Source organism: Rousettus aegyptiacus, unplaced genomic scaffold (assembly GCF_014176215.1).
Source record: "Rousettus aegyptiacus isolate mRouAeg1 unplaced genomic scaffold, mRouAeg1.p scaffold_m13_p_6, whole genome shotgun sequence".
Taxonomy (NCBI): domain Eukaryota; kingdom Metazoa; phylum Chordata; class Mammalia; order Chiroptera; family Pteropodidae; genus Rousettus; species Rousettus aegyptiacus.
In genome coordinates, this window is record NW_023416309.1 from 91,314,009 (window position 1) to 91,340,127 (window position 26,119).

Genomic DNA, 26,119 nt, shown 5'->3' on the forward strand with positions numbered 1-26,119 from the left:
CCGGGGGCGGAGAAGCCGGGAGGCGGGAGGCGCCCGGGCACTTAAGCGGCCTCCCTCCCGCCCCCCAGCCGCCGGGTCTGGCCCCGGCCCTGTCCCGACTTTCGGCCTGGCCCACTCCGTCCCTGCCCCGCCAAGCGGTGCGCCGGGCACCCGGGCGGCCTCCGGAGCAGCCCTAACCCATGAGGGCCGTGCACACGGCCGCCAGCGCTGACGAGACGGAGCTCCCGGCCCTCGAGGAGGAGCGGAGAATCAATGCAGTTCAAGAATCGATTCCAGCGGTGAGAGGGATGGAGCCCCCGCGCCGCTGCCTGTGCCGGGAGCGGGTCCCAGATCCCATCTCCTCCCTCGTGGGTCCCTACTCCTCACCTGGATCCAACCCCTCTGGATCCCACGCCTTGGCCAGGGACCAGTTCCCCGGGGATTCCCGGTCCTGCTCTCCCTGGGCGATCCCCTCCCAACGAGGACAGGGATCTCGCTCCTAACCCGGGTTTCCCCCTCTCGCGATCTGCAGACCTCTGATTCGCAGACCCCGGACCCCGAGCCTGCCCTCCTCCCAGAGGATTCCACTGCTCGCCCGGCTTCACGCCTCCCAATCCCCATCCAGGCGGGACTCTTACTTGCTCTGAGGAGCCCCAGCCGCAGGCGCTGCCCCTGAGTCCTCAGATCCTGGCTTCTCAGTCCCTGGCTTTGGCTTCCACCTCTTACCCACAGCGTGGAGGGCCCCGGGCGCTCGCGGAAGGAGGGCCAGGTAGCTCCTGCGCCCTGCAGCGAGATTTGTCGTAAAGCGGGGTGCTGGGCGTTTTGGGTGCTTTGTCTGTAAACGGCCCTAGCAACAGGGAAACTGAGGCAAGCTTCGCTGGTTTTTAGCTTGCTTGGCTACGTCGGGGCCTTGCTGGCGCTCAGTCTTAGCGTCGCAGGGCGGTGCTATTTTGGGCACTGCGAAGGGGCCAGTTAGCGTTCTGGTGTTAAGATCTGCTGGTGGGGCGCGGGTGTTAGGAAACGAGGAGGAGGAACCGAGGAAGCGCCACCGGAAGGCTGGCCGGCTGCTCATTGACTGGAGAGCTGGTGAGAACGCCAGCCTGGGGAGGCACAGTGGCCTTAATCTCGACTCTGGGTCTCTGCCATCTAGCAATAGATGATGGCTGGCCTTTGGTTCCGAGAGGAAACTAAGCTTTTTTTTTTTTTTTTTTTTAAATTCTTCATTTAAGTAGGTGAAAGTTCACCTCTCCTGTGTTTGTGGTAACTCTCCATCCTTTTGTCTGAATCAGGCAGCCGTCTCCATTCCCAGACCTTCGCCAGCAGGCTAGCTAAAAGTGCAGTGACTTGAAGGAAGAAAAGGAATTCATGAAAAGGAATTCATGAAATCTTCCAGGGAGGTTATTATTGTGTTTTTAGGCTCTGCCTTTTATTTCAAAATTTTAAAGTGCCTTTTTTTTTCTTTCCAACCCCCCAGTCCCATAATGCCCTCTCACCCATTAGGCTTATTTCATTCCCCTCCCCCACCACCACCCAGTCCCAAAGGCTAAAGGAGCCAAAAAATGCATAGGAAGAGCTGTGGACTGTACCATCAGAAGGGCGATCAGTCTGAAGCCTTGGATGAACTTCTGAATATTGCTCATCAGGGTGTTGAATGTCTGGCACTGTTTCCCAAGTGGGAACATCTTATCAGTGCTTCTAAAGGCAAAAAGGAACCATGGTGTTCTGGCTCTAGAACATGAAGGCAGAAATGAAGACTGGGGGCTTTAAGGGAGAAGGTAACATGCTTCAGACATGATTGCCAAAGCCCGGTGCATGTGGTTTATTTGATTTGGTTATGCTTCTGCACATCTGTGCTCTTCCTGTTTTCAGAGAACAATGGCAATATTCTGTGAAATTCTTCCTTATTTGATTAAGTTTGTATTTCTTTCCGATCCTTTGAATTCTTCTTTAGAAAGAAAAAAAGAGCCTGTTTCACTCTTTGTTGCACAAACATTAAAAGTGTTAAGAAAAAGAAATAAAAAGAAAATAACAAAACAAAAGTGTGAAGAGAAATAAAAAAAAAAAATACTTCATTAAGAATCCTGTCATCTCAGCCAGCTGATTGAACTATCTTGTTTTTGCTGGACCCTAACATATCTAAGCTATAATGTGATTTTGTGCTCTATTCATTCTTTTAAAAATGAAAAATACAGGAACTTTCTTTTGGTATGGCATTAAATTTTGTCATTTCTCAGTGGCTGCACAACATCAATGCTATTTAACAGTTTCTTGACATCTAGACCTACCTACCTTGATTTTCTTTGAAGACCAAGTGATCCCATAATCTCTTATTTTTGTATTATAGACTAGATTGGTAAGATATTTCTAAGGGTCAATTGGAACTTGGAAATAAAGCCTGAAAATAAATAATACAACCAAGTCCTGGTTTTTGTGGTCCAGACAGTAAAATGCTGAGAATACTTTCCTGTACCTCGTAAAGGTGTGTTTGTTTTCCATCTTTTGAACATTCAGGATAGTTACAGATAGGTAAGTTACAGAGCAACGGAAGGGAGTGATAGGACACACTGTTTTAAACACATGTGCTCCTTGTGATAGATTTATCAGGACTCAATTGAGCATTTGATTGCTGTGAAAACATTTCATGAGGCCATAGTTTGTGGCCGAGCCTCGATTTCAAGAAAACCTGAACACCCTGCTGGTTTGTTCATAATGGAAACTTGGCAGTCATTGTGGCTTCAGATCAACTTCTAGAGTTCTGCCTCTGTGAAGGAGGGTTATAAGGAAACTTAGCCCACTGTCCTAAGAGGAGGGCTTTATGCATACATGGCTTCTCACACAGCTTGGGATATGAAAATTTCCACTGGGATGCAAAGCGTATTTTATCTTTCTTGCTTTGTCACTTCCATATTTGTACCTCCCACCCTGGGTCATTCTCTCCCTTTCACAGCATCTCTGATTAGAATAACTGCTAACATTGATTGAGTGCCAGCCTGTGCCAGGCAGCGGCTGAGTGTATATTACTTATCTCATCCTCAATGGTAACCCTGGAAGACAAATTTCATACCCATTTACCAGAAGAGCAAATGGGGTTTAAGAATAAAAAGGAACGTGCCATAATTACATAGCTAGGAAAGAGCAGATCAAAGTTCATTTTCTTGTCCCTTTTATCATCCGTGCTGCCAGTTCACCACATCTGTCTCCTTGTCCACACTGTATCATCTGTATGTACAATGTAGAGGCCTAGGACACACACGGCTTCTATTCCATCTTGGTGGATACTCATTTCTCTAGCCTTGCGACTGAAAATCCAAGGAAATAGACACCTTTTTTCATCAGCACCAGCCTGGTGACCACTGGTGAGCTTCATATCAAATATGACGTAAAGCATTTTATTTTAAAGCAGTTGAAAGTCTCTCAGGCTGCCTGTTGTCTTTCTCAGAGCATCGACTCACAGGCGTGGGATAGTCTCCTTATATATGCCTTCTCCCTTATTTAATAATTCAGTTAAATGACTCCCACCACTGTCACCACCTCTGGTAGTGGACACTTTTCCCGAATATCATGCTCATTTGTAATATTTAGTGTGCACAGGGGTCATCTTACATTGCCCCATCAAGTGATGTTGAAGGAGCCCTTGGAATGTCCATAGCCTGGGCCTTTAAGAATTTTCTTTTTATGTAATTCAGAGTTCTTTTGGCTCTAAGACAGTATCTTTCTCTTTGTTACATACAGAACCTGTTGAATCCCCAGTGAAACCAATTAACAGTGGGATATCTCTCGGCTAAGATAAAATAATTGAGCAGCAGGTGGAATTCTGCCTTTGTACTCATTCAGCACCTACTTATTAAGGCTCCATCAATAAGCTGGGCACTGTGCTTGAGATTGGAAGTGAAATGGTGGACAAGACGGCCTTCATAGAATTCATGCTACAGTGGAGAAGAAGATGAAATTAAAAAACATGTTAAAAAAATGAGATTCTTATTAACTGTGATTGGGCTCTGGTGGGGAGAGAGGGCTGAAGTGATGTTATAGGTAGGATAGTGAAGAAAACCTGAGCAGGTGACATTGGAGCTGAGCGTTCTGGAGAAGAATGTCCTAGGCAGAAATAAACAGCAAATACAAGCATCCTGAGACAGACAGGACCTGGGTGTTTTGAGGAGCAGAAAGGAGGTGGTATAGATGGAGGGTGGAGAGTAAGGAAGTTGGACTCTGACACTGGAGAAGTAGTGAGGACCGGACCACTCAGGGCCACTTTGAGAAGCCAAAAATAGATTTTAAATTGGAGTTGGGTGTGTGATGTGGTCTAGTTTTAATAGACTGTTGTGACTACTGTATGAAGAAGAGTTTGTATGGGGACAAGCAGGAAAACCAATGAAGAGAATTTGTATTTTTTTCAGACAACTCATTACAAATTTTATTAATTCATTGGCTACAAAATACATGTATTTTGTAGGACTAGCAATTCTAAATCAATTTGGCTGATTTAGTATTTCTTTTACGGAACAGTCATTCTGTTTTTTTAAAATACTTTCTTTTTTCAATAATATTTTTAATTTTTCAATTATAGTTGTCATACAATATTATATTAGTTTCAGGTGTACAGCATAGTTATTAGACATCTGTGTAACTCACAAAGTGATCACCCCAGTAAATCTAGTGCCCCTGACACTGAACATAGTTATTACAATATTGTTGACTATATTCCTTATGCTATACTTTGTATCTCCATGAGTATTTTGTAACTACCGATTGAGAATTCGTATTTTTATAGACCAAGGATGTCAGTGTCTTGATTTAAGGTAGGATCTGTGGAACTGTGGAGAGGTGGACTGATTAGAATATATATTGAAGGTAATGTTGACAGCACTTGCATTTGGAGAGTAAGGAACATAGGAATCAAGACATCTGGGATTTGATGCTCTTAGGCCTCTGAGATCTACTGGTGGGGTGCAGATCTACTTTCAGAAGGCACAATGCTTCGGGTAAATTTAAGGTGGGCTAAGGAGTGTTTCTAGGTCACTACCTGTTCTTTCTCTCCTAGTTTTGAAATTCTGTCAAGGAGTGAGGGCAAGGGAAAGCAATAGAGAATATTGAAAGAAAGTGAGGAAATGAGTGAACAAACACTGCCTAAATAATAGCTTTATTAAGCGTGGTTCCCATAACCCAGACTCAATCACCGTTCCGCATACCCATGGAAGCACACTGGAGACTCCATTCTAGCATTAGGTCACCATTACGGTTACTCTGCCTTAAACAGAAGTGCCTTCCATTAACGGGTGCTGTTTTCCTGAACTCTTGAGAACCTTCCTCATTCTTTTTTGAGGTAAGAAAATAGGCTCAGTATGTGGGAGCTGATTTGCATTTTACATCTGCTTTTCCATTTAGGTCCTAGGAATGATTTCTTCAGGAGCCTCGATTTAAGGCTTTATCGTATCCTGGCAGATCAGGGAGGGATGGAAAAATCACATTGTACATTTTCTCATGAAACAGTTGTGCCACCGGGCCCCAGACAGGGATCTGCTCCTAGCACTGTTGCTTTTACCTCTCCTTGTTACCTGATTTTGGCTCTGTCCATAACAGAGACTACCTTAAGTCACATGGGTGGGATATTTTCCTCTAGAACTTCTGAGTTTATTTTTAACCTGAGTGATTTCAGGTGGGCAGGGACAAACATGGACACCCAGCTTCTTTGCTTTTTGGAGAAAATGTGCAAGTCTATCCCTGTTGCTGTGCAATGACCTATTTTTAGACTGGGCTGCCAGAGATATAAATTGCTATTTTAGTCTGCAGCCTGGTGGTGGGTAGACAAATCCTACTTACAAAGCACTCTCAGTTTTAATCTACCCTGTACCACCTTGAAGCCTTGCTCTTTACCCTTTAAAATTCCTAATAGGGTATGCAACTTACAGCTCTGTTGTTATGTCTAAGAGTAATGATGTGGTAGATCCTTGAATGCTTGGGATAGTTTTAAAGCATTCTTCCCAAGAGTGTTAATTATTTTCCATTTTACTAATAAGAGCTGTATAGCAACACTCTCCTCCCTTAGGAAATTAGTAAAATTATTTAAAGGATTATCAGGGGAGAAAAGATTTATCTATATGCGAGAATAGCTTGGATAAATTCTGCAGGCATTAACTGTGCCTTCTCTTAAGCAGTTTTCAAGCCACCTGGTTATTTCATTCATTAGATAGCAAACCCATCGGTGGTCCAAGTGAAATGACTTCACTGTCCCAAATTCATTCCTCAGTAGATTTTCCATTTGAATTCTATATTGAGTTAATAGGGACTGCCATTTGGTTTTTATTTATTTGTTCTAAGGATAACGGGCCCTTCTCACTTCAGGGAGAAAGTGCTAGTCTTTTGTTCATAAACCAGCACTGTTTAGAATGACTTGACCATGTGCTTTAGCCAATTTTCGGCTATCTGGCTCTGCCTGGTAGGCAGGTTCAGCCCGGTACCATTTTTCATTATTTTAATTAATAAGGTGTGACTAGCCAGGTCTCCTTAGTGGCAAATAACCAGATCTACCCCCTCCAAACTGGCTCAGCCAGAAGGATCTTTTATTGTGCAAAACCTGTTGACATCCTGCAGCCTCCACACACAGGAGTGCAGTGGGGCCTCTGAGACCTGAATGCTCCTAGGGCTCTTTGACCTCCGTTTGCTTCCTTGCCTCTGTTTCTTTCAGGCAGCTGCTTTTCTATGTTCCCAAGTTTGCATCTCCCTTTCTCCAGAGAACAGACTAAACCGGAATCCCTCATGACTCACGGCATGGGAATGGGTGGGGTTTGAGGGATCCCCACCTACACACTGAAATGGAAGAATCCTATTCGTCAGTCAGGTCCTACGGTGTTAATGCTTTTCACTGTGTCACTGACTGCACAAAGTTAGCCCTGATGGAAGTATGGAAGGTGGGTAAGTGTCACGTGTGTGTGTGCGCGTGTGTGTGTGTGTGTGTGTAAATTTTATAGCCAAAGTTTCTGCTACTAGTCATGTATTTGGATTTTCAAGCAAACTCAAATCAGGAAGGATGCAGGTAAAAACATACCTTTTATTAAGGTTGCCTAGAAGCAGCCAGGTATCATTTATTTAAGCTGTCTGGTGCCAGAACAGATAACATAATATAGCGCAACTAGTTGAACAGGCCGGCTAATCATGGAATGCAGGGTTTAAAGTTCTACATGTAAAAAGCTTTATAAATTTTGAGAGAGAAAATAGAAACTTTTCACATTCCTTTTCATTTAATGGCAGTTAATGGAATTTGTAAAGTTTAGAAAAATTCTCATAATTTTTTTTCTGTGAAGAGTTGGTTGTGCCTTTTAAAATTTTTATTTTAGTGTGTGTGGGAGATTACCAGTTGAAGGAGGTAGATTTGGTTTCTGTTTACTTTGGGTTGGAGGTTTTTCTTTGAATAAACTGAAAGAATACTTAATCCAATAAACTAGGGCATTTACTTTGGGGTTATTGCTGTTGTCTCAGTTTACACCTGTTTAGTGGCTTCTGTTCTGTTCTGTAACTAGGTGTTTCTAGCAGTCACCTCTTCATTTAGAATAGACCAAAAAACCACTGGCAGGCTTCTCCACTGTTCTTCACACTCTGTGAGCTGTTCTCACATGATATCTTTTTGTTTCTACAGGTTCATGAACCACCGGGCCCCAGCCAATGGCCGCTACAAACCAACTTGTTATGAACATGCTGCTAACTGTTACACACATGCAGTGAGTATGTGTTTTCTGCCTTTTCTATCCTTCCCAGAAGGCTTTGCTGGGAGGAAAGAGCCATTATCTCCAGTAACCTCTGCCTGACTAGTTGTATTTACCCATCTCTGACCTTGCCTAGTAGGGTATCAGTGCTGGGTCATGCCAACAGAAGCTATGAGCATGTCCAGCACTGTGACTGCTCTGGTACCTGCAGCCAGCTCTGTCCATCTTGAACTTGCCTTCTCCGACAAGATCTTTAAAAGAATAATAATAAGAAGTACCCTAGTCATAGGGATAACTATTGATGAAGACTGTCACCCCTGGAATGAAATGAATTGCCTTTTAAAGATAGTTGTATTCTTTTGGCAAAGAGAGTTCACAAACTATTGAAAAAGATATTTTTCTTTTTCTTTTCTTTTCTTTCTTTCTTTTTTTTTTTTTTTGGTAAGTGATCTCCTGAAACAGGTAGCCACGCCTTCCCCACCCCTACACTGGCTGCTTGTTCTCAGAGCAAATGGTATTCTATGATGATGAAGAGAAAGCTGATCTGATCCCTAGATTCTTATTTTTTTTTGTTTCTTATAAGTGTAAAACATTCTCATTATAAGAAACTTTGAAAATACTGAAAATGTGTAAGAAAGGCAAAACTATTCATTGCCTTTTAAAGGTGCCTTTAGTGAGACGTTTGAAGGAGAAATAGTAGTTGGTGTATAGTCTGAAGAAAAGAAATAGAAAAGAAGGCCAATTTACTTCTTTAGTGGAATGTTTAAAACAAGCTAATTTAATTATTTTAAAGGCAGTGTTAGTATAATATGTAGGTTACACATTTATGTCATTAGTATAAAATTTGCTTGAATTTAAGTTGTGCCTTTTCATTTCTTTAACCCCTTCCTCAAAGAATAGTCACAGTGTTTGTGTAAAGGAAACATGATGCCAAATAACCCAGTTTTCAGTGGATCCCTTTATAATCTAATAAAACAGTACCATTTGGTCATTTTGATTTAGCATAAATCAAACTTTATAAAGCACCTGTTCTATGTAGTATAGTAGTGAGATTTAGTTATTACTTGGTAATACTGAACCATTATCCTAATTTATCAGTGGATATCCTTCTTCCTTTGGTGCTAAAAAGATTTTTAAATAATACGCTAGAATCTTACTGAATTTTTTTTCTTTAGAAAAAAATTAGTACTTCACATACTCGTCCTGGATTCCACAAAAGGGCTTTAATAATGAAATTTAGAGTAGCCTCTCCAGCGGACAATCTCTCTGGGTCCATGGCTTAAATTCTGAGAAAAGGAAGGTTTAAGTGGAGTTCTTAAGACTTGAGCGACCCCTGTTTTTGCCTTAATGACACATGCTCATGTGAAATAAGCTTCCCAGCAGTAGAGGATCAAAATGTTTAGGGTCCAAACTTGGTTTTAAAGAATGCATGGGCTAATTTAATTGTCCTCTATAACTGCCAGGATATCCATATCTTATTCTTGACTAAATGTTTCATGAATTTAACATCTAAAAATAAAATTACTTCTGAAGATAATTGCCCATAGGCCCATAAGAAAAGTTGTGTGTGTGTGTTTTTTTATGTGTGTATTTAAGTCTAGGGCAGGATTAGAATAAAAGAAATATGAAAGTTTGAGTAAGAGTTAATATGGCTTGCTCCTTCACTCATGCTCCAATACACAACATCCATCCTTTTCTCAATTTACCAACTGCAAAACACTGATAAAAGTTTCAGATATAGGGCCTTGTTAGTTTCCACACTACTGACCAATAGTAAGAATCAATATAGTGTTTGTTACTTAGCATACATTTAAATATAATAGTTTGGCTGTTGAGAAGCACAGCTCACCTTTAGGAATAATACTTACTTGAGGTGGACCTGAATAATCCATATAATCCCTTAAATCATCTCTTTTGAATATGTCACAAATTAAGGAACACTTATATAAAACAAAGTTAAGGAAAAACTGAAAAAACTTCCATGTTAATTTTTTAGAACAGCAAATGTCATCCTATTAAACTGTATTCCATATTTTTGAATTTTAGCGAGCAGTAAAGTTTCTAAAACAGACAAAACAAAAAACTTCTGTTGTCATCATTTCATTAAAGAGGGGCTACTTTAACATGAAAAAGGTAAAAAGGACATAAACTCAAAATCAATTAAATTCTATTTTATGAGAAACTTACTTTACTGTCCTTAATTTTCTCATTTCGTCTAGGCCAATGAAAACTTCAGCATTTGAAAAGTCAATGCCAGTTTTATCTAGGGGACTTAATATTCTGTTGCAAGAGGACAAAAGTAGGTGTCGGGGGGAAAAGATAAGATTGCTAAAGCTTGCATTCTTTGCCGTGTATGCTTATTCTAATATCTAAAGTAGTTTATTTCTCCTTAGAATGTCTATTATAAAATATTTACTGTCCCTCGGTTTTACTGTGAACCTAAAACTTCTCTAAAAAATAAAGTCTTTAAAGAGATATCTACTAGTCATAGTCATATTCATATAATAGACATGCCAATTTATGTCCATATGTAGTCTAAAATATGGTACAGAAATCAAAATTCCAAGGTTCTGGTCTTTTAAAATTATCGAATAGGTAGGAGTGGACTACCCTTGCTTACTTGAAAGGTGCTATTAAAAATGAAATAATGCCAAAACCCTTTCACTCTGCAGTAGCTCCCAAATTGATGTAATGTACAGATGTGAACTAAAAATCAGGACATAGGACTAGAACGATTGTTTTTTTGTGTATGCTGTGTACATTATGATACCCATAATGTACATTGGGACTTGATTCATCCTGTTATCCTTTGCTGAAATATTGGAATTTCAGTAGCTCATGGGAGAAACAGGAAAGTATTTAAAAATCAGGACTTCCCCTGGAAGCCTGGGTGTAAGTTTGGCATTTGATATTTTAAGTACCTACTCTAAAACACATAGAGAATAGGACGAATTGTGTTCTTGTTTAATGAAATTAGGATAAAGAACATCGGTTGCATTCTTTACTGTGTGTAACTGTTGGTGGGCACAATTCCTGGACCCCGAACAGCAATGCTTATTTCCAGCACAACTGGCAACTTCACCTGGCTGTCATTATGATGATCCGGGAAAGGCAAATGTTTGTTTTAAAGTGACCTTTCTAAAATTGTCCCTGGTAATTCTATGTATTTTAAACAAAGGTCTCAATTCAGTAAAAGCCTGGGTGTGTGCTTTCCTTTTCCTTTCCCTCAGTTCCTCATTGTTCCAGCCATTGTGGGCAGCGCTCTCCTCCACGGGCTGTCTGATGACTGCTGGGAAAAGATAACAGCATGGATTTACGGAATGGGCCTCTGTGCCCTCTTCATCATTTCCACAGTATTTCACATTGTCTCATGGAAAAAGAGCCACTTAAGGTACAGTGGATTGCACACTGTTTCAACAGAGAAGAATGGTCAACTCAGGTTAGCCTCCCATGTGGCATGTTTTGGTCAAGTGATGCAGGGAGCAGACACTTTCCTGCCTATAGTAGACTCTATATAGTGCTGTCTCATTAGTTAGGAAATTTTCTGTCGATTGGACAGAGTCAGAGGACCCCTATTTGTATCTAAGAAGATTGAGTACTTGAAGTATGATTTCCCCCAAATTCTGTTCTCCAGTCCATCAGGGTAGCTCACCATGTCTAAAGCATCTGCCCGCTGTTGTGCTGTCACCTTCCCGAGCAATATCTCCAGTTCAGACTATTTTCTAAAGGCCAGACCTCTCGATCAACTGTCCACATGCCCCAGGCACAATTTCTTCAATTTGTCTCAAAAGAAAGTGGGCCTTTGCTCAGAAACCACAAACAGAACCACACTACTTCCCCAAAACTTATAACTTAAAATCCAGAGACCTATTTGCTGATGCTGTCAAGCACACTAAGGACACTCTAAGAGCGTGGCAGCTGTAGGGTAGTGACAGAGTACGCTAAACAGAGTCGGCAGTTGGCTCAAGTCCTGGCCCTGCCAGTTTAGCCTTGCGTAAGTTACCTGATCTCATGGAGCCCTGGTTTCTTTATCACTAAAGTGAAGATAATAATACCTGACTCACAGGGTTATTGTGATAGGTAAATGAGATAATATGTGTGAAAATAATTTGAAAATTACAAAAGACTCTAGGACTATGAGATGTAAGGAGGTATACTACAGATTGGGTTTACTGTCTTGCGAAGTTCAGCTTTCGAGTTAGGTCCTGTGTAGCTATTCAAACAAAATTCACATATTTTGCTACTATTCACTGTCAGGCATTTCCAACAATACCGCAGCACCTAGCTTCTCAATGAGAAGAACATAAATAGGCATTCCTCCTCCGAGTGAAAGATTAATTTGGGGAAATACAAAGGGAGTTGTGCACCATTTAATTGCTTATGAAATAGATTCTATACAACCCAAAGGGCAATTTTTTTTCTCAACAAAGGAGGATTCAGAGCAGACTTAGAGTGACTTAAAATAATATTAGAATATATCTTTTGGTTTTACAGACTATCCCCCTCAAAATCTCAAACTAGTCAAACAATCTAATATTAAAAAGACATTATATATTTAAGAGCAGGATTTGGGGTTCTTGTGATATTGTTGGTTTTTTTCACATGTGGAATCATAATTTTAAGGCCTGGATAGATCTTTAGGGATCATAAAATCCCTTCATTTTCATCTGAGGAAACTGAGGCTCAGAGAAGTGGCCTGACTTGCTTGAGTCAGTGATGCCAGCAGAATCTGATCATCCCAGGATGTCTGACTCCTAGTCCTGAGGTTTTTTTCACCTTATCCTTCACAGTATGGCTTATAGTATGCAGTCTGCTACCTTTGCCTATAAGGTGATAGTTCTCTGGGCTTAAAATAAAACTATAGCATTGCATCATGAGGGAGCTCTGGGGCACACTCACAAGAGAGCCTCAAAAGTACCTGTCCTGGCTTCTCAGGGCACACTATCACAGAGCCCAGAGGCCATTGCACTTCATTATCTTCTTGGCACAATCCAGCACTTGTGGTTGCCTCAGCTGACTTGGCTTTGATGTCCGGATTTCTGAATCAATAGAGTTATAGATGCCTACTTCAGTATCCAGGGCTTCCCTGCCAGGGGCTGGAGAAGAAGGTGTCATCGAAACCAGACTCTCTTGAACCTTGAAATAGCACTGATAAATTCATAAGCCACGTGTGGATTTTTGCTCTGTCTTAATTTAAAAAAAAAAAAAAAAAATCCAAGTATGTCCTTAAGTAAAAGAGGGAAGGGAATTTGCATTTAGTGAGTCCCTACTATGTGTTGTGCACATGGGCACATTATCTCTTTTAATGCTCACACATACTCTGTGATAGTGATGTTATTATTTCTGTTTTACCTGTAAGGAAAGTGAGGGTCAGAGAGGTAGGTGAGAGAGCTTGAATAAAATTGCGGGCCTGATTTTACCTGCTATAATAGTGCATAACGATCTAGAAAGCAGAATTAGAAAGGCACAAACCTGGCTAGCAATCAGTCAGCCAAAGAGTTAAAAAAAAAAAAAAAGGGGGGGGGGAAAGGCTCACCTCTAACCCATTTTCTAGCCTTTTCAATTAGAATCTTCTAGAGCCCATGACTATAGTTTATAAGCTCCCCCAAGTGATTTTGATATGCAGTCAAGTTTGAGAAGCATTAATCTGGCAACCTGTAACCTAGGTTATTTTCATTTCTTCACTAACATGATTAGTGACTAACACTAACCATTACCGAAAGATCCTCAGCCTGCTTTGGTCGACATTGTGTGTGGTGAGGCAAAATCTAATACAAGTGCTTCACCAAATCATAGGTTTGACCCCTCAGACCCTGAAAATGGATTTATGACAATGCAATGCATGTGTGTTTTGAATTACCTCAGTAAAGGGTGGATTCCGACTAGTCCCTTTTGTGAATAGACCTCAGCTCGGTGAGCCAGATCTTTGTACATTTCCTGACTTCTCAGTTTTGGAAGGAAGAACTTGCTTAGAAATCCAGGTGGCCACCACCTTCTTGTAGCAAATATGTTTTTTTTTTTTTTAATTTGTTTGTTTTAGTTTTTGTTATTGCTGTTTCCAAATTTGTTTCTGAGTTTTCTGTATTATAACTGATTGTCTACATGAAGATATTTGGAGTAAAAGCTTCTCTAGAGACATTCTAAAAAGACATGAAGATTGTGACTTCAGGGAGTGTTTGCCGAGTATCACTACTTCATGCTCTGTACTATGATAGGGGTTGGGGGCTGATCTGTCCTGAAAGAATATCATTTTTTGTTGTCATTGAATAGGATTTAAAAGAAACGGAAAACATTAGAAAACACAGTTTTTGTTTGTTTATTTTAACCACTTCAGAGCTTCTAATTATTTTGGGGTTCCATCCCTATATCTTATACATAGTATCTCTTGTATATGCAATCTTAAAAATAATAAAAAGCTTTTACTTGTGGCTTCATATTATTGAAAATAGCTGTTCAACTCCAAGGACCAAGTTATAAAAGCCCTGAGAAACTAGAACAAGAATAGATACTGCGGCACAGTGGAGTGAAAGTCCAGTTTGAAAATTTTCTGTAAACTTTGTCTAACTTGGCTTTTTCTCCCCATTAGGACAGTGGAACATTGTTTTCATATGTGCGATAGAATGGTTATCTATTTCTTCATTGCTGCTTCTTACGCTCCATGGTAAGATACAGTCTTTCTATTTTGAAGATAATGGGGTTTTTTTTAATACAATTCCTCAGTCCGTCTTCCCTACTTCCTGTCCCTACTCCCAGCTCCCATGCATATACCCAACTATTTGCCCCCCTCACTCTACATACATACATACATACATACATACATGCATTTTTCCCCCCATTTTGATTTACTTGGGTCAGATTGCAAAGTTTAAGGGGAGAATGTTGCTGTTCATAATATATATCTGGCACTGGATTGTTCAAGAGAAGGGTTAAGTAGCATGGTCATGTCTGAAATACATTACGCTTGCCTTCCATATTCTTTCTGTATACTTCTGCTGTTCAGAATATTTGGACATCTAATTGTTTAAGTGGAAATGCTATAAATATGTATGAGGAAAACAAGCTCGCTTTTGAAATTTATGCTGTTTGTCTTCAATTCCCTTTACAGCACAGTAGCTACTACATATGGAGTACATTTCTCCTTTCTTTAGCTATGTGAGTAAGAGAACTCGCCAAATTCATCAGCTATTTAAAATATCTCATAGTCTGCTCAATTTCCTTGATCTTCCTGATCTTTTGGTATAGATCAGATAAAATCTCTGGTTGCTTGAAACCGTAATTAAAGAAACATTAGTTTTCCGTATCAAGATGTGTTCCAGTGTTAAACACTCGGAAATTCATATTATGCCATCAACTATTGTGGTCATTAGAAATAGGAGGCTCTCTAGATTCTAACGCAGCATCCATCATGCAAAAGAAACCTAATTATCTGTTAGAGGAAAAAGCAAGCGTATTTTCTCTGCGGCACCTGTTACTAAATTATAGGTCTACATTATGTTGGAGGGAGAACATTTAAAGGCTTTTGTAAAATAAACCTCAATTTAAAGTAAGTCGATAAAAATTTTTAAATGTAGGCTGAGGAATCAAGTATTTATAGTAGACAGTTTGTTCACATATCGTTTTTTGATATGCAGGTGGTACTTTTTCCATTGGAAACAGTAATTTTGTAGTAATAGCCAGTCAACATTTGTCATTTTCTCATATCCTTAATATGAAATTAGTACCACTGTATTTGCAGTGTTTTAAAATTCAGGCTTCACAAGAGTCCATGGTTAAATTCACGCAAAAATGACTTCTATAGTATACATTGAGATAATTCTTCTCATGTTCTCTCTTGGCAGAGAGATTGATAATAGAGACACTTGGTCTATGTATTAGGTAACTGCTGTGGTTATGTGATCTCAGGTCAGGATTCTGTTCAGGGTTCTCATTAAGCTTTGTAAGTAATTCGCTCCCAAATACATGTCAGAAACAAGAAGTCAGGCAGGTTTTACAGCAGTCTGCCTAATAAGAAAATGCGGGCATCACAGGTGTGCCCGTTCTGTTTTTAAACCATGTTGGAACTAATTCTAAGTCTTAAAGGTTGACCGACAATTTTATCTTTGAGTTATTGATGTTACCCAAATCATCCAATTACCTCCGGCGTGTTGAATGCCTTTTCTTCTTGGTCTTATCCTAGTATTTGCTCTCCTGGGTTTTTAAGACTAGAGGAAAACATGGATCTATGAATTCCCTTCGTTTATCATTTCTGTTCTTTGTTGTCATGTTTACGTTTTTAGGTTAAATCTCCGTGAACTTGGACCCCTGGCATCTCATATGCGTTGGTTTATCTGGCTCATGGCAGCTGGAGGAACCATTTATGTATTTCTCTACCATGAAAAGTAAGAGAAAATAATTTCTATTTGATAGTTTTAAAATTAACTGCCTAAATTTTATTTCCATCACAATTTACTTCAATTTATTTGCACTTCAAAATAGTAGAAATACATAAATATAAATAGAATATGTATCGTTTTAAACCAATCTTCAAAACCATTTGGTTTTCATTATTGGTGGGCAGATTGCTGCAGAAAGAAGTGAATGGCACATGTATGGGTTGGTGTAGTTGAGGGACAAGGTGGACTGTCATTTTACAGTTAGTCGGACCTCATTTCACACCCTCAGGCAGACTGGCCTTATCAGAAAACTAGCCTTGTCCTCTGTGATTTAGAGTTATCATGTGAGAAAAGTAACTGCTTTTCAAGAATCCAGTGAAGATTGAAGATAATAGATATTAATGCCCAGCACAACACTTATCTAGATAGGAACCTGAAGTTGTTCCAAACTGGGATTCTCTGAGAAAGGGGATGTTTGGAAGGGCATCTAAACTCTTTATATCCTAACCATGGGTGCAGTGTTTTACCCCACCAGTCATAGCTCATAGTCCTAAGTGTTAAGTAATGTAATGAGGGAAGCTTATTGAGATTTGCATCTTAGTTTTGGAGGAGACCTTCAAAGTCATCTATTCCAGCTTCATGCTTTAAAAAAGAGAACATTCAGGACATGCATCAAATTTGTGACTCATCCAGAATTCGGGCCCCAGTGTCTTAGTTCCTTATTCCACACGCCTGAATCTGAGAAACTCACAACCATGATATTGTTGTCATTGGATACAGTTAATGAAATTCTGTATCTGTTGAGGTTGGCAGAATGGCTCCCATAATTGAACATAATTCCTGTTTACAACAAAGCATGAAGTTGTTTTCCCTTTTCAGAAGAAGATAGTTTTTGCTAACTTCACCCTGACTTTGAAAATCACTTAAATGCATTTTTCACCATAATTAGCAATTCTGAGTGGTTTTATGTAGTGTATATAAGTCCAAGGAAACAGTTTGCTTCTTAGATTTAAACCCCTAATTAATATCCTTGGATAAAATAGGAAGTAAAGTAAGACAACTATCTTTTCTCCTGTTCCAGGCCTTCTAATGTAAACTTGCAAACCCATTTTTACCCCAGTGCCCTGATAGGATTACTTCATGGTGACTTTGAATATTAAACACTAAGAATGATTTGAGAGTCACCCTTGGCTATTTGGTTTAGCAGATATTAGGGAGTATTTGAATCGTGCCAGGTACTGTTCTAGGCCCTGCACATCCAAACAGAAATAAAATTTGGCCCCTGCCTTTGAGGAACTAAGGATCTAGTTCGATTAGGCAGAAATGTAAATCAAATTTCAATACAATGTGTTTCTTAACGTTTCAGACATTCTGTAGCCTAATGTGATGATGAGCCTTACAAATTGGAGTGTTTTGTACACGTGCAAAATAAAGAGACAAAAATACCTTCCCTTAGTTTCTTAGGGCTGCTGTCCCTTTGCCACTGATAAACTTAAGTTGCATCCCTGCCCACCTTCATTTCAGTTTCTTATAGCAATGGCCTGGAATGGTAATGAAGGCAAACACTGTGGGGTTGGAAAGGAAAATGCATGATGTATTGGCTTCAACAATAACTACATTTGGTAGACATTTTCCAGGGGGCATGTAGAGTTTGGTGCCTTTTTCTTTAGTCCTTAAAGAAATGCTAGTTCATTGTTACTCAACTGCAGTGTTTCTTTAGAGGCCTAATGGTCTCCTACTGGGAAAATACATTTCATTTGAATAGTTGAGTTTACATTTTTTTCCCCAAAAAAAGAAAAAAGGAAAAATTGGTCATGGAAATGGTCTACGAGTTGTAGGAACAGATATATTAAATTAACTGCATTTCCATCCTGCAGGTATAAGGTGGTTGAGCTCTTTTTCTATCTCACAATGGGGTTTTCTCCAGCCTTGGTGGTGACATCGATGGTAAGAAATGGCTTCATAATTTTAGTTATTTCACCTTCTTTCCTTTTAAATTGCTAGGACTTTTAATGTGTCTATAGATATGATAGCTTTTCTTTCTGAAGTTGTGACACATCCATTAACTAGAGGCTCAAAAGAAAACATAAATGAAAAAGTGCCAGCAGTTTATACAAGCTGTTCATAGTCTGGAAAAGGTAAACATTTAAATGTGTTTATTTCTATATGGTAACTTTCTGTTTTTGTTTCTTTTGAGTAACCTTTCTGTTCTCCTCACCCTTACCCCTACTCTTCACCCCACTTATATGTGAGATTATATCAAGGTGGGTATTTCTGCTTCAATTACTTAGTGTCTTAACCCTAAATCCATGGCAGAGGGTGAATTTTGAGGCTTCTGAACAATGAGGAAAATACAAATTACTGACTTCTTAAATCTTAAGAATTGGAAGGACCTTAAAAGATTGTTCAGCACAATATTTTAGTGGATATTTCTCAAATCCCTTCATTCTTCCTTTCATTTGCTTTTAAGTCATTATTTCTCTTTCTTAGGAAAATACTTTTTTTTTTTTTTTACTTAAAAATTTTGCTTGGGGACTTTTATGGGTATGAAAGTGTAACGTGACCTATAGTACCAAGTTGCATGTATATATTTTGAACTCCTTTTCAAACTGAATTACTATTGAGAAATATATCTTTTAATCTGAAACAAAAACATATTGCAACCTCACCATCCATCCAACTGGTTACTTAGGCTTTTAGCTTATGTACTCCTCCAGTGTCTTATACTATACATTTTTGGGCACTAGCCACTGTGTTAATTAAGGAAGTCACAGTGTGTTCAGTTTGAATTCTCTTCTCAGCCTGCAATGGTCAGAAGAATTGTACTTGTAATTTCACTCCTATGTTCATAGGCACATTGTAAGAATGGAATTTTATTGTACATAGTTCTTGCCCTGGTCACAAAAACACCTGTAAAAGGCTTAGGAGTTACAGGTTTGCTTTCCTCGCCCCCCCCCCCCAGAGAATATGTCTTATGATAATATAACAAAATACATTCTTTGAGGTATGAAGTTTAGGATGGCTTGAATAATTACCTAGCATCAAAAATACAAATAATTTATTTGGTAAAGGCAACAGGGAATGGTGAAAGGGAGGGAGGCGAATGACTGAAATGAGAAAGTCTGCCTTGAAGGCCGTACCGTCAGAGGGCGATTGAGGACACCCAAAGCAATATAAGCAAGGTCTGTGTAGACAGCTTATTAATCATTACAGATCTTCAGGTAGATTCCCTACGAGTATCATAAGAGCAAATTTATCCAGTATTTTTACTAGCCTGAAACTTTAATTGGCATTTTTACAAGTGGTACAGAAGCAAGTGACTGATGTTTATGATGATCGAACAGGGGAACCCTCACACTTGCTGCCCACAGAACTTAAAATCAAGCAGGAAAATACAATTCACACTAAATATGAAGCAAGAATAAAGTTTTATAGTGTCCGTGATTGGGGAAAGCACAGGCTGCCATGGGAGCACGTGACGGAAGTACCGGGGAAATGATATTTAAACTGAGTCAGAAACACAAGTAGGAGCCTTGAGATGTAGTAGGAGTGATGCAAGTGGTGTTGGTAAGGAGTACAGCCCAGGGTGGGGTGACGGGGCGGTGCACTAGCATCTTTGAAGAATTGAAAATCATTCATTGTTTGGAACATGAGTATATATGTACTTGTTTGAGTATATGTGTGCGTGAGGTGGTAGTTGTGCCGGTAGCACAAGTCTTGTGATAAAGCTGGAGAGTTAGACAGAGACCAGACCAAAAAGAGTCCCTGTAAGCCATCTGAACTTCCAAAGCAACCATGTGAGTGAAGACGCAGAGCTTTGGTTCTAGTCAGAATCATGAGTCTCAGACTTACCCTTCCACCAGAAAGAACAACGAAACCAGAAAAAGTATATGAAACAACTAGCTTTGGGTATTGAACACAGACACTACAGGGTAGAAAAACCAAAAAGATGAGGTTCAAATTCACCCCAGTTAAGTTCAGGAATCAGACCACCTAGGTTCAAATCCTGATTCTTAAAAGCTTAGATGGCCTTGGGAAAATTGCATGTCCTCTCTCTGTTTTATTTTTCTCATCTGTAAAGTTGGGATAATAATAGTATGTAATTTAGTGTTGTGAAGATTAAATGAATAAATATGGGGAGGGCTTCAGACAGTGCCTGTTACATAGCAATGCAATAATGACATAGATAATGAAGAATATATATTTTGTTTGTTTTAGGATTAACCATGTTGTGGTTTTTTGAAATTAATAAGGTAAATGTGGTTTCTTAGGAAATTATCTATTAACAGAATGTATGTCAAAACCAACCTGCGTACTTGGTTTGGTCTCTTGCTTATTGTTTTAGCAGAGAGAAAGAAAGAGTGGTATCTTAGTCAATGACCAGCTATGTGACTTTGTTCAGGTTAATTTATGCCTCTGTCCTTACTCTTTTCATCTCTAAAATAGAGAGGTCGTGTTTCATGAGTGACGTCTTACCATTTGGAAGTCATATCCTGCTCTAAGAATCCAATGAAAGCCTTACCCTAGAAAAATGTTCCTAATGTACGTAGACAGAGCATTTTTGGATATTTAATGGATATTAATTGCTTCATAACCTTTAGGAAATTCCATGTGTGTGTTTTAAATGAAAATATGGCTGAGGTTCCATCTTACCAAGGTTAATGAGAAATATGGAATGGTCATTTTGGGTTGGCTGCCTTCTCATCTTTTGATCCTACCAAAGCCATGGGGACTTAATGTGAACTTTGAATATAGGACTGGTCCTTGCCTGTGGCCCTAGACCCTATCTGGTTCTTAGCCTGTGGTCATCCCTTCGTGGCCATTACTTTAGCTTGGGCCTGCGAGGCCCATCCAAGTAGGCGGCTTTGTTAGAACTTGCTTCTTCCTGCTGCTGGATTGACCTCAGGACCTGCTCCAGGCTCATTAGGCTACAGCTATCAGTGCCCAGACCTTTGCGACACCCACACACCTGTCCCTTTCCAAAGCCTTGCCACCTTCTGGCTTAGGTTTCCATCCACCCTGCAGAACCCAATACCTTTCTATTTGTTGTCCCCAGGAATCCAGGGGACTGACTCTTTTCATCAGCTTCCTAAGCTCTGCCTCTATTCTATTCTCTCATTCATACAACCCTGTCTAATCATGAAGATGGGCCTAGGTATTTGAAAACCCAGAGCAGCCTAAAAATTCTCCTTTTTGTGCCAAAGCACACATGACTATTAACTTCCTTCTAAGCTAAAAGATGCCCAGGCTCAAAGACAAAAGGGTTTGGCAAAATCTATAAGGTTAGAAAGTGTGTCATGCTTTATTATCTCTGATCTCTTAGGTCACTTCTAGCTATGACTTTTCCCACGTAAGCCATAAAGAAATCATAAACTCACACAGGGATAGTCTCAAGAAAGCAGTCAGTGTAGAATGGTGTCTGATGAGAACAAAGGGAAGTGAACACTCAGGCTAAGATGGAGATTGTAAATGGAGTGGCATGGGCACACCTCAGTAGGGAAGAAAGCTTGGAAAGGGAAAGCGAAAGCCACGGATTATGCCGTATTAAAATAAACTACTGTGTCTGGATGCGATTGTTGTCTGCTTAAGCATATCGTAGGTGAGCAGAACGTGCCGCTCTTTACACTAGGGCCTGTAACCTGACTGCTTAGTTTAGTCTAGTCAACCCAAAGGGTAATGCAGGTGGATGTACGAGAGACTTTTCAGTTTAGTTCATATTTACAGATCAGAATTCTGTCTATACAGAGCTACTTAATTGTCTGGAAAATCAAGAGGCTTAGGGGGAATTGCAGTTATCTCTTTAACTTGCCACATCAGAGTAACCTCAGAACCTCTCTGCTTCCTCTATTGACAGAATAACACGGATGGACTTCACGAACTTGCCTGTGGGGGCTTAATTTATTGCCTAGGAGTTGTGTTCTTTAAGAGTGATGGCATCATTCCATTCGCCCACGCCATCTGGCACCTGTTTGTGGCCACGGCAGCTGCAGTGCATTACTACGCCATTTGGAAATATCTTTACCGAAGTCCTACAGATTTTATGCGACATTTATGACCAGTCTGTACTAGATCTCCAAACCAGTATTATTTCAATTATGGCACTTGGGAGTGGGGTAAGAACTGAAAATTGCACAGAGGGGGGACGGGGGGAGAAGAATGCACTGACTTTCTTTATATAGTCTGAATATAATTACTGTGAAAGTGTAAATGCTGTGTTCTGGAATTTTCCTCCTCACAGCAAATAGATAAGGTAGTGAATTAATTATTCATTCCATTCCACTAACATGCAGAACTCTGGATAGACTTGGCCAACTGATGTTTACAAACCAGAATTTTGTATTTTAATTTTACAGATTTTACTACATGATTTTTCTAAATTACTAGGTCAGGTTGTAAAAGTCAGTGCAATAACAAAGCGTCCTTTTTAAGAGAAAATTGTTTCTGTCACTTTCCCATCAGCTGTGTAAAGAATCATGGACAGAACTTACACTACTTTTACCATGTTTCATCTTGGCATAACATGGTTATTTTTTAAATAGTAACTTTAGTTTTTTGTAAACTTTTAAAAAATATTTCATTGACGCACATTATGCGGTTCCTCATTCATGTGAATTTTTGCAGCAAGCTGTCAACATTCCACAAATAAACAAACATTATACCTCTTCCGATAGTTTTATTAGGCATGAAGAGATTGCCAATTTTTAAAAACTGCAGTTTTCCAAACTTTTCCTGCCAACCTCTGACTCTGAATTTCGTGCTGCTTTGGGCCAGATACCTGACCTAGTTTGGTTTACTAATGATGGAAAAGTATTTTGATAACATTAACTTTTTCAAAAGATTCAACTGTTCTCTATGCCTTTGACATATTTTCTTCAGGGTCTCTTTCAACAGTGGATGAGTATCCAGTCTGTTTTACCATGTTGTTGAGTTGGCCATCCGCTGAAAATTCCTGGAGAGTGTTATGAATTATAGTGAATAGTGGCATTGCCTGTTTGGTGCCCAACGGTTAAATCATTGTTGCCTAGCTCTATATTACCAGGTTGATATTCATTTTTAAGTTGTGGAATTAGATGCATAAATTCACATTTCTACCTTACTTCTGTTTCTCCCTATACGTGTTTTTCTTTTAGATAGAAACATATTTAAAGCATTGTTTGACAGATAGAAACTCATGTGTCTATAGTCCATGGGTTATATTCTGGCTCAGTGGAATAGTATTTAATATATTATTTTTGGTTTTCCCTCAGTGTCTTATATTAAGATTAACATATTAGTTGCTCTGTTGATTAATCACCTGTTGGTGTTTTAATAAATGAGACAACCTTGCCTTTAGATTGGGTGCTGATACTGAGTTTTTTCTAATAATGGGTTCGAACCATGGAATTGTTGGTTTGATGATACATTTAGGTTTATTCATTGAAGTTTTGTACTGATATGGCTTTAAAAGAAGGTTACTTTGTGTATGTTTAAAACTCTCTGATTCTGGCGAATTATATGGGAATGAGAACCAGAAGAACTGGTGTTCACTGGTGAGTTCTTAAGAAGGCAAAGTACTCAGTAATAACACCAACCAGACCGCCCCCACCTGCATGATGCTAAACATCTGGATGCCTGTTGTTTTATTGTATGTATTTTATTTTTAATATATTAACTTCTGTGGATTCATTTAAAGTGTGCTCAAAAGTAACACTGTCAAAACCACTAAAATGTATTTAAAAAACTGTGCTGTAGACTAGAATAAAATTGTTACTTGGATTTGTTCCACTGTCTCTAAATTAGATGACTGTGAAAATGATAACGCATTTTTGAGAGCCTGAGCTCATCTAGCATTTGTAATTTGTATACTAGCCTTTTTGTTTTCGGTTTCTATCTGAAAAGTCAGGATGGGAAGAAAAACAAGTGTGCCCTGTCATCTAGAACTTTTTAATAACTAGAATGCCAGAGCCAGCTCAAACATTAATCAACACATTTTTCAGTTTAAAAGATGCTAGTCAGGGCCTAAAGATTATACATTTTATAAATGATGTATCTTTACCAAGAGAAGCCTTTTGATTTAGCTTATATGATACACTGTAGAGCTGAGGTAACATGCTTTTTTATTACTAATCAGATATGCATCATATTGCAAACCTAACAACTCTGAGTGTTAAATGTCATTTTTTCTCCTCTCCCACATGGGAAATTGAGTCAGGGAGCTGGGACAGAAACCCAGGTCTAAGCAGTTCCAAAGCCTCATATTCACCATATACCATTGCATTTTCATAGTCAGCAAAAGCAAACAAATAAAAAAAAACCTGGTCTGAAAATTCATCAGGCATGCACATGGAAAAGAAAACACTATCACACAGTTTAGAACCTCAATAAACCCTCAAGCAACCTGCTGTCAAATCTAATTTTGAAGATTGAGTGTCTCGAAACATGATTATTCCCCAGAATTCTGGTTAGTCCTTCAGGGCAAACTCACCTATGTCTGCCCACTAAAGGCCAGACCTCTCTAATCAACTGCCCACATGCCCCTGGCACATTTTCCTTAATTTGTCCCAAACTGAGTTCATTATCTTTCTTTATTCCCCCACCAAGCCCATTTCTGTGAAGTTTCCTATTTTAATTAATGGTATGACTATAGCCATCCATCTATCCATTCTTGATTTGTCACCTACCCATCCAGATCCAACCAGTCAGCCAGAGCTATCACCTCCACCCCAGTCACAATTCTCCGATCTGGTTCCTCACCTCCCTTTTCACTGCAAAGTCTTAAAAAGCTCTAGTTAGCAATCCTCAGACCGCTGCAGCCACCACCTCCTTTGTACCCCCACCACTGATTATACCCTCTTACTCCCCAATGAGCACCTCCTCCACACTGCCATCTTCCTAAAAGAGAATCTGAGCATGTCTCACTCCTGCTTTAAAAACATTCACTGACTGTCAGCCTATACTCAGGCCAAACACCTTAGCATGGTCTCCTCCCATGCTCTCCTCCTGATCGTCCCTCTCAGACTTAATCCCACAGACACCAGCCCCACAGTGAATTTCACAGCCTTCCCCTACAACAAGGTACCCTCACGGCGCTTCTGTAATTGCTTTTGTACCTACCGTTCCATGGCCTGGAATGCCCTCACCGCAACCCTTCTACTCTGGCAAACATCTGCTCATTCCAAGTCTCCGTCAGATGCCACCTCCACTGTGCCAGTGGCCCAGGCCCGGTGTCTGGTGAGCTGTGGCCTTCTCTTTGACTCTACAGCACTATTATCCCTTCATGGCCCCTGTCATGTTGCACAGGGATCGAGTTTGCTTGTCTGCTCCCTCTGTGGTCCTGGGGATGACCCCTTTCCAGGCCATTGCTGAGCTGCCCCCGCCTCTGCCCTCAGCTTCCAGCATAGCACTGGGCTCACAGGGGTGCAGTGAATGAAGAGGGGCGGGGGTTGGAGAAGACTGCGAATGAAGTGTGTTTAGGACAGACTGTACGCCGAGAGCATGAACACCCAGGCAGGCTCTCGTCGACTGCCCGGAGCTTCCCTGGCTTTACTGGCTTCCCCAGCTACGGGTCAGCTAGAACATTCTTAGCGACTGCTGGAAAGTTGATGAGAAATTGGTATGGAAATATTAGTGTGCTCTAAATAAAGGAAAATCCAAGCTCGTTTATTGAACGACCTTCCAGAGAACCAACTATCAAGAATTGATAAGCCTGGAAAATTTTTTTGCCCACCTTACTTCCCTGTGGTCCTTCTTCCTGAAAATAATGATAAAATAAACAGCATTCCGTTCTGCAGCCCTGGAGCCTTAAAGTGAATTATACTCAAAACAACTTTAACATAATTTTAAATATTATTCCATATACTTTTACTCTGAAAATACATAGAATGCTTTGGAAAATAGAGAACAGAAAACTTAAAATGACCCAGAGTTCACTCAACCCAACTCATTTTCATGTATGTTTTATTGATCGTTTCCTCCCTATTCGTTTTCTATTTTATATAGTTGTAAATATGCCATACATGTAATTTTATATACTGCTCTTTTTCTCATTTGTCATAAGTGTTTAAAAATAATATATAAGTTTTATAGCCA

At 39.8% G+C, this 26,119-nt stretch overlaps 1 protein-coding gene across 3 annotated transcripts; it reads left to right on the plus strand.

Moving 5' to 3' along the window:
* On the plus strand, positions 1-23,812 carry MMD (monocyte to macrophage differentiation associated). 3 transcript variants are annotated; one of them, XM_016154841.2, is made up of 7 exons: positions 1-278; positions 7,613-7,694; positions 10,910-11,070; positions 14,266-14,340; positions 15,956-16,057; positions 17,929-17,998; positions 21,906-23,812. In XM_016154841.2, the coding sequence occupies exons 1-7, from the start codon at positions 253-255 to the stop codon at positions 22,104-22,106; spliced, it is 717 nt and encodes a 238-aa protein (XP_016010327.1). In that variant the 5' UTR covers positions 1-252; the 3' UTR covers positions 22,107-23,812. The 3 variants fall into 3 exon arrangements, with proteins under 3 accessions (XP_016010327.1, XP_016010313.2, XP_036079735.1); XM_016154827.2 differs by having other exon boundaries at positions 87-278; positions 10,910-11,118; XM_036223842.1 differs by lacking the exon at positions 1-278 and adding an exon at positions 4,637-6,887 and having other exon boundaries at positions 10,910-11,118.
* The last annotated feature ends 2,307 nt before the right edge of the window (positions 23,813-26,119 follow it).

Excerpts from the sequence above, each read along its gene's own strand:
- MMD (XM_016154827.2), top strand. The coding sequence starts at position 253 with ATGCAGTTCAAGAATCGATTCCAGCG. Across the intron at positions 11,119-14,265 it reads GAGAAGAATGGTCAACTCAG|GACAGTGGAACATTGTTTTC; the intron begins GTTAGCCTCCCA and ends TCTCCCCATTAG. Across the intron at positions 17,999-21,905 it reads CCTTGGTGGTGACATCGATG|AATAACACGGATGGACTTCA; the intron begins GTAAGAAATGGC and ends CTCTATTGACAG.